Source organism: Antennarius striatus, chromosome 21 (assembly GCF_040054535.1).
Source record: "Antennarius striatus isolate MH-2024 chromosome 21, ASM4005453v1, whole genome shotgun sequence".
NCBI classification, from domain to species: Eukaryota; Metazoa; Chordata; class Actinopteri; order Lophiiformes; family Antennariidae; genus Antennarius; species Antennarius striatus.
In genome coordinates this window covers 17,703,520-17,712,500 of record NC_090796.1, presented here as the reverse complement: position 1 = coordinate 17,712,500, position 8,981 = coordinate 17,703,520, and the positions used below count along the sequence as shown (strand labels likewise).

Below are 8,981 nucleotides of genomic sequence, written 5' to 3'. Positions count from 1 at the left end.
GAGAGGAGGTGCAGTGGGAGGGGACAGGAGGAGGAGGTGGAGTCTTCTGGCTCGCCGTCTCTGGTCTTGGCTGCGTGTCTCGGAATCCGACCTGAACAGACAAACGTGTGGAATTAACGAACGCCCCTTAAGGCCACGCCCCGTAAGGCCACGCCCCGTAAGGCCACGCCCCTGAAGGCCACGCCCTTGAATGCCACTCCCATGAACGCCACGCCCCTGAACACCAAGCCCCTGAAGGCCACACCCCTGAACGCCACGTTCCTGAACGCCACGTTCCTGAACGCCACGTTCCTGAACGCCACGTTCCTGAACGCCACGTTCCTGAACGCCACGTTTACTTCCTCAATAGGATCATGTGACCAACTGATGGGTTCCGTCTCCAGTCTCGGAAGAACCAAAGACAGTAGAACATCTGTGTGAGGGAACCGCCCACTAGAGGGCTCCACCAGGAGGGAACCGCCCACTAGAGGGCTCCACCAGGAGGGAACCGCCCACTAGAGGGCTCCACCAGGAGGGAACCGCCCACTAGAGGGCTCCACCAGGAGGGAACCGCCCACTAGAGGGCTCCACCAGGAGGGAACCGCCCACTAGAGGGCTCCACCAGGAGGGAACCGCCCACTAGAGGGCTCCACCAGGAGGGAACCGCCCACTAGAGGCGTCTGGTAAACAGCTGAGGTCGAAGGTCCCCTTCCCTTCCCTTTCTCCCTCCTTTCTTTCTTTCTTTCTTTAAAACAGACAGAAATCAAACTTGTGAAGCCTAAAAGCTGAAGTAAGCAGTGCGACGCCACAGCTATTGATGTAAGACCAAGATGGATGGATTACTTTCTTTCTTTCTTTCTTTCTTTCCCAGGAAGAGGAAAATTGAAAACGATACCGCTCAAGAAGCAGCTACTGTTTTTTGCTGTAACATCAGATGTCGCTTAAAACTAGAATTTGGTTTCTATAAATTGACAAAAGACCTGAATAACTTTAGGAACATCTGGTGTCACAAAAATGTCCTATGCACTTTAGTTGATGACCGCCTCACTTTTGCAAACTTCCTGTTATAATGCACTAATTCTTATATTGTATTTCCCTTTGTTTCTTGGTGTTTAATGTTTTTGAGTGTTTAGTGTTTTTGAAATTTCATCTAATGAAAATTTGTAAAATGTTCTAAATGTTCTAAATGTTCTAAATGTTCTAAATGTGATTGAAGTTTGTTTGGAAAAGATGTTCTGAGGCACTTAAATGCTTTCATCTGATGTAAAACTGCAAAATGTTTGAATGAGATTAAAGTGTTTTTGCAAAAATCAAAAAAAAAAAATCTTTCTTTCTTTCTTTCTTTCTTTCTTTCTTTCTTTCTTTCTTTCTTTACCTGGTCTGTCTACAGCGCTTTGCAGAACCAGGACCATGACCCTCCAGCAACTGGTGGACAACGCCGGGCCTGCGCTGGCAGATGCCCAGGCTGTGAGTTCCCTGCTGAACATCCAGTCCACCAGGGGGGCTCAGAGGGGGCTACAACTGTGGAGGCAAAGACTCTCCGGGAAGGAGAGGAGCCTCCTCCTGGACTAAAGTACAGGGACTGTACCAGACAGCAAAGACCCTTTCCCTGAGGTCCACATCAGTCCCCTGTTTGGAGAACTGGAGGGTCCTCTCCTCAGAGATGAACGACAGATCAGCCTGCACACGGCCAACAAAAAAATACTGTACAGACAATGTGTAAAAGTGATCAACAAGAAAAACCTGTGTGACAGAGCACCTACTACCTGGGCCAACAGGATGACAGGAAATGGACCTGACCCACAGTGGAGACTTCTGTACAAACCCCCCCTCAAGAAGAAACCAGCCGACCTCCAGTGGAGGATTTTGCATGGTGCCGTCGGTTCCAATGCTTTATCTCTGTTTTTAACCCTGCGGTGTCCAGCCAGTGTCCCTCCTGTCCCCTTCAGGAGACAGTCTGTCATGCTTTCAGTGGGTGTGGGAGACTTCAGTGCTCTTCACTCTTCTAACCAATGGTTTTGATTTGTTCAGTGAAAATTTTAGTATCAGGAAATCCATCTATGGTGCTGGGTACAATAGATCAAATCAGAGAAAGTGGCAGCTTTTAAATTTTATCTCTGGGGAGGCAAAATTTCACAATTTCTGTGACCAGGAAGAGGAGAACTGAAAACAAGACTGTTCCAGGAGCAGCTCCTGTTTTCTGCTGTAACATCAGATGTCGCTGAAAACTAGAAAAAATGACAAAAGACCTGAATAACTTCAGGAACATCTGGTGTTACAAAAATGTCCTGTGCACTTTAGTTGATGACCACCTCACTTTTGCAAACTTCCTGTTATAATGCACTAATTTTTAAATTGTATTTCCTTTTCTTTATTGGTGTTTAGTGTTTTTGAAGTTTCCTCTAATGAAAAATTGTAAAATGTTCTGAAAGTGATTTTGAATGTGAAGTTTTTTTGCACAAAATCTTCTTCTTCTGAAGCACTTTAGTGCTTTCATCTAATGTAAAATTGTAAAATGTTTGAATGTGATTAAAGTGTTTTTGCAAAAATCAAAAAAAAAATCCCTTCCCTTCCCCCCCTTTCCTTCCCCATCACCAGATTCGTCTTCTTTTATTTCTCATTCATTCTGAGTCTCTGTCTCTCTCTTGAAACCATTTCTGTCCGTAACTGAGATGAAACTCTGAGACAAATCAATCCTGACAAACTGAAGACGGAGGAGCCGTTCTGCAGGAAAATGAACCCACGCCTACGTTTCCCCGAATAAAGCAAATTTAATCTGCATATTTCTGGCTTCAGAGCCCCCGACTGCATCTGAACATCAAACACATTAAGAGAGAGACTCCAGAGGGAAACACCACAGCAAGACCAGACGCCAGCTGATAGGACGCTCACTTCCTGTTGGAATGTCACCGAAACTGGTCCAGCGCAGCCTAATGCAGACCTGTCTAATCACAACCAGTACAGTCTAATACGGTCTAATCCAGACCAGTCTAATTCAGTTTAATCCAGACCAGTCTAATACAGTCTAATCCAGACCAGTCTAATCCAGACCAGTCTAATACAGTCTAATCCAGACCAGTCTAATACGGTCTAACCCAGACTAGTCTAATACAGTCTAATGCAGACCAGTCTAATCCAGACCATGCAGTCTAATTCATTCTAATCAAGACCAGTCTAATACAGTCTAATCCAGACCAGTCTAATACGGTCTAATCCAGACCAGTCTAAATCAGTCTAATCCAGACCAGTCTAATCCAGACCAGTCTAATACAGTCTAATCCAGACCAGTCTAATACAGTCTAATCCAGACCAGTCCAGTCTAATTCAGTCTAATCTAGATCAGTCTAATTCAGTCTAATCCAGACCAGTCTAATCCAGACCAGTCTAATCCAGTCCAGTCTAATTCATTCTAATCCAGACCAGTCCAGTCTAATTCAGTCTAATCTAGACCAGTCTAATTCGATCTAATCCAGACCAGTCTAATCCAGACCAGTCTAATCCAGTCCAGTCTAATCCAGACCAGTCGGGTCTAATGCAGTCCAGTCTAGCCCAGACCAGTGTAATCCAGACCAGTCCAGTCTAATCCAGTCCAGTCTAATCCCGTCCTGGAACCCTATCCCCTTCCTGGACAGCAGATCCCAGCAAAAAACACCACCATCCTGGCCAATCAGAAGGCTGCTCTGACAGGCGCTACCGGGCATGACAGGTGAGCCCTTACCTGAGAGGGGAGACACCAGCAGGCTCATCTGCGGGGCGTGGCTACTGGCCCTCTGGATGATCCGATTGGTCAGGAGGAGGGGTTTGTCTCTTCTTTGGAAAACATCTTCTGGTGAGATCCAGCTTTCAGAGAGCTGCACACAGTGGAGGACGAGAGCATGAGTGTGTGTGTGTGTGTGTGTGTGTGTGTGTGTGTGTGTGTGTGTGTGTGTGTGTGTGTGTGTGTGTGTGTGTGTGTGTGTGTGTGTGTGTGTGTGTGTGTTGTGTGTGTGTGTGTGTGTGTGTGTGTGTGTGTGTGTGTGTGTGTGTGTGTGTGTGTGTGTGTGTGTGTGTGTGTGTGTGTGTGTTTGTGTGTGTGTGTGTGTTTGTGTGTGTGTGTGTGTGTGTGTGTGTGTGTGTGTGTGTGTGTGTGTGTGTTTGGTGCGTTTCAGTACCTTTGTGAGAGGATGAGGACGATGAAGATGTGAGGAGTGGTAGAACGGAGGGAGGAGACGAACCACTTCAACAGCTGGACGTTCCCACTGAAACAACAACAACAGGTCAGAGTTCACAAAAGATCTGTTTGTTTATCATGTTGTTGTTTATTTATTGATTTATTTAGACAGGTAGAACAGGTTCAAAACAAAGTTCTTATTTACAACTGACAAGAGGCCAAACCTGTTGGGGGACGGAAAGAACAACTAAACATTAAACTAGAACCGATGCAGTCACAGACTGAAACATCCTGCGACACCCCTGAGTTCAAAATGTTACCCTGACCTACTGTCATAGGTCAAAGATCGACTGACCGACTGTCATAGGTCAAAGATCAAAGCCAGTGCTCTGACCTACTGTCATAGGTCAAAGATCAAAGCTACTGCTCTGACCTACTGTCATAAGTCAAAGATCAAAGCTAGTGCACTGACCATTGATCAAAGCAGTAGGTTTTGCCTTCTCCCTCATCTGTCTATCTCATCCGGTTCCTCAGTGTCAAAAAGTTAAAATTTGACCTTGACCTAATTTTCTCAAGTTCAAGGTCATCCTCTCATCTTCATCCCCCCTCCTGCCTGAGTCATGTTTGTCTCATCTTTCTGTCAGAACAGTTGTGGAGACGTTTGGTGGACGAACTACTGAACACTGACATTACAACACCTCCCCGCTTCGAAGAGGGTTTAACGAAATAAAAATAAAACAACTGAAACAAACAAACAAACAGAAAAGAAAGACAAACAAACAACAAAGCAAAATAAACAACAAGACGACTCCACAAACAGGAGCTGAGCCTCAGGAGCGTCTGCTCTCGTCTGGACACGAGTCCTTTGTTTGTTTGTTTGTTTATCCTTTACTGCCGCCTGTAGCAGAACCAGAACAACAGAACCAGAACAACAGAACCAGGACAACAGAACCAGGACAACAGAACCAGAACAACAGAACCAGAACAACAGAACCAGGACAACAGAACCAGAACAGCAGAACCAGAACAACAGAACCAGAACAACAGAACCAGAACAACAGAACCAGAACAACAGAACCAGAACAGCAGAACCAGAACAACAGAACCAGGACAACAGAACCAGAACAGCATAACCAGGACAACAGAACCAGAACAACAGAACCAGAACAACAGAACTAGGACAATAGAACCAGGACAACAGAACCAGAACAGCAGAACCAGAACAACAGAACCAGGACAACAGAACCAGAACAACAGAACCAGAACAGCAGAACCAGAACAACAGAACCAGGACAACAGAACCAGAACAGCATAACCAGGACAACAGAACCAGAACAACAGAACCAGAACAACAGAACTAGGACAATAGAACCAGGACAACGGAACCAGAACAGCAGAACCAGAACAACAGAACTAGGACAATAGAACCAGGACAACAGAACCAGGACAACAGAACCAGAACAACAGAACCAGGACAACAGAACCAGAAGAGCAGAACCAGAACAACAGAACCAGGACAACAGAACCAGAACAGCAGAACCAGGACAACAGAACCAGAACAACAGAACCAGAACAACAGAACCAGAACAGCAGAACCAGAACAACAGAACTAGGACAATAGAACCAGGACAACAGAACCAGGACAACAGAACCAGAACAACAGAACCAGGACAACAGAACCAGAAGAGCAGAACCAGAACAACAGAACCAGGACAACAGAACCAGAACAGCAGAACCAGGACAACAGAACCAGAACAACAGAACCAGAACAACAGAACCAGAACAACAGAACCAGAACAACAGAACCAGGACAACAGAACCAGAACAACAGAACCAGAAAAACAGAACCAGGACAACAGAACCAGAACAGCAGAACCAGAACAACAGAACCAGGACAACAGAACCAGAACAACAGAACCAGAACAACAGAACCAGAACAACAGAACCAGGACAACAGAACCAGAACAACAGAACCAGAAAAACAGAACCAGGACAACAGAACCAGAACAGCAGAACCAGAACAACAGAACCAGGACAACAGAACCAGGACAACAGAACCAGAAGAGCAGAACCAGAACAACAGAACCAGGACAACAGAACCAGAACAGCAGAACCAGGACAACAGAACCAGAACAACAGAACCAGAACAACAGAACTAGGACAATAGAACCAGGACAACGGAACCAGAACAGCAGAACCAGAACAGCAGAACCAGAACAACAGAACCAGAACAACAGAACTAGGACAATAGAACCAGGACAACAGAACCAGAACAACAGAACCAGAACAGGTGTGCGGAGCTGAAGGTTCACACAGAAGAACCTGCAGGACCGTCCCGGTTGGATCCAGTAGGATCCGGTTGGACCCGGATCCAGTCTGGTTTTGCAGCCCCCCCTCAGTCTGATGTCTCCTGCAGCTCCTGCGGTGCCGGATCGTTAAGGCGGCGCCGTTAATGAAACGGGTTCTTCACGCCTGAGGCGTCATTAAAGTTTCATCTCCAGGCGGCGGCGTGACGTCTAGACGGCGAGGAGACGCATCATCACAGCAGGAGGGAGGCATGGCCCACAGAGCCCGACCAATCAGAAACACACAGGAACCAGCGCACTTAACATGCACAGCTTCTAATGGTGAAATCTTCCTGTGGGGGGAGGGGGGATCAGCTGACGGGACATCCTGTGAAGATTCTCCCAGTTACCTGTACCAGGTGAGTGTTACCTGTACCAGGTGTGTGTTACCTGTACCAGGTGAGTGTTACCTGTACCAGGTGTTTGTTACCTGTACCAGGTGTGTGTTACCTGTACCAGGTGTGTGTTACCTGTACCAGGTGAGTGTTACCTGCACCAGGTGTGTGTTACCTGTACCAGGTGTGTGTTACCTGTGCCAGGTGTGTGTTACCTGTACCATGTGTGTATTACCTGTACCAGGTGTGTGTTACCTATACCAGGTGTGTGTTACCTGTACCATGTGTGTATTACCTGTACCAGGTGTGTGTTACCTGTACCAGGTGTGTGTTACCTGTACCAGGTGTGTGTTACCTGTACCAGGTGAGTGTTACCTGTACCAGGTGTGTGTTACCTGTACCAGGTGTTTGTTACCTGTACCAGGTGTTTGTTACCTGTACCAGGTGTGTGTTACCTGTACCAGGTGTGTGTTACCTGTACCAGGTGAGTGTTACCTGCACCAGGTGTGTGTTACCTGTACCAGGTGTGTGTTACCTGTGCCAGGTGTGTGTTACCTGTACCATGTGTGTTTTACCTGTACCAGGTGTGTGTTACCTATACCAGGTGTGTGTTACCTGTACCATGTGTGTATTACCTGTACCAGGTGTGTGTTACCTGTGCCAGGTGTGTGTTACCTGTACCAGGTGTGTGTTACCTGTACCAGGTGAGTGTTACCTGTACCAGGTGTGTGTTACCTGTACCAGGTGAGTGTTACCTGTGCCAGGTGTTTGTTACCTGTACCAGGTGTGTGTTACCTGTACCAGGTGTTTGTTACCTTACCAGGTGTGTGTTACCTGTACCAGGTGTGTGTTACCTGTACCAGGTGAGTGTTACCTGTACCAGGTGTGTGTTACCTGTACCAGGTGTGTGTTACCTGTGCCAGGTGTGTGTTACCTGTACCAGATGTGTGTTACCTGTACCAGGTGAGTATTACCTGTACCAGGTGTGTGTTACCTGTACCAGGTGAGTATTACCTGTACCAGGTGTGTGTTACCTGTACCAGGTGAGTGTTACCTGTACCAGGTGGGTGTTACCTGTACCAGGTTTGTGTTACCTGTACCAGGTGTGTGTTTTCTTTACCAGGTGAATGTTTGTGTGTGTGTGTGTGTGTTACTCGTACTGGGTGTGTCTTACCTGTACCAGGTGGGTGTGGTCAGGTATCCACACAGGTGGGGGGTAGAAGACCAGAGGGGGCGTGGTTTGGTACATCGTAGCTGACCAGCTGGCCAACCACAGCCAGTGGGGGCGGGGCTCGCTGCCAACCGACAGCCAGGGTATTGTGGTGGTTACCATGCCAACTGGCTGCCCTTTAAATCTGGAGACTGGCAGCATCATGATGACATCACCGCCTGACAGACAGATGGGATTCAATGTGTTTACCACCAACGGGATTCAAAGAAACAAACAAACAAACAAACAAACAAACAAGCAACACTGGCCAAAAAATGCATTTCCTGGTTAGAGTCTTCAATTCCCAGGATGCATTGCACAGAGAAGGCTGCGAGCGGAGGGTGAGGATTTTATCTTCAAAATAAAAGCAGAAACAGAATGATGAATGTCACAGAAAGACAAGATGAAAAGTGAGGGACGAATCACAAAAAAGAAATGAAAATAATCATTAATAAATTAATTAATAATAATAATAAAAAGGAGATAAAAAGTGAGGGATGAATAATTGAAATCAGAAAACAGTAAACAGCAGCTGAGCCCCTCAAACCGGATCAGAACCGAGCTAAATACTGATGAAGACTCACATCAGATTCTTCATCACCCACAAAATAATTCAGGAGAACTAAACATAAATAAAAAATTAGCAGGAGCTGTTTTTATTTCTGTTTTTCTGCGCCGGGCCTCTGGAGGCAGAACCACACCATCGCTACGGAAATGTAGCATCAATAAGTCATTAATAAACGCATCGTTAATACTAGCATCGCCACGGCAACACGTCACCTGACACGCTTTAAAGGCCTCGTCCAATCGGCTGCAGGCAGCTCTCACAACATCAACACTAACGCTTGCTAACGTGACACACCTGACAGGTAGAGTGGTTTCCATGGAAACGCAAGGTTCTGCCGTCTGGTTGGTGGCAGAAATAATTAGTTCAGGATTCAGGGAGTCGTTTCAGAGCCGAG

General features: G+C 46.6%; 1 protein-coding gene across 1 annotated transcript in view; it reads right to left on the bottom strand.

The window, feature by feature from the left end:
* LOC137588791 (transcription elongation regulator 1-like protein) overlaps nt 1–8,981 on the bottom strand; it is a 21,487-nt gene extending 12,506 nt beyond the window's left edge. Inside the window, exons 1-5 of the mRNA XM_068306070.1 lie at nt 8,882–8,981; nt 7,984–8,198; nt 4,131–4,217; nt 3,698–3,830; nt 1–91 (exon numbers count right to left, since the gene is read on the bottom strand). The exon at nt 1–91 is cut by the window's left edge and continues 47 nt beyond it. Of these exons, the coding sequence (XP_068162171.1) occupies nt 1–91; nt 3,698–3,830; nt 4,131–4,217; nt 7,984–8,184 (512 nt within the window). The 5' untranslated portion in view covers nt 8,185–8,198; nt 8,882–8,981. The remainder of the gene's footprint in view (nt 92–3,697; nt 3,831–4,130; nt 4,218–7,983; nt 8,199–8,881) is intronic.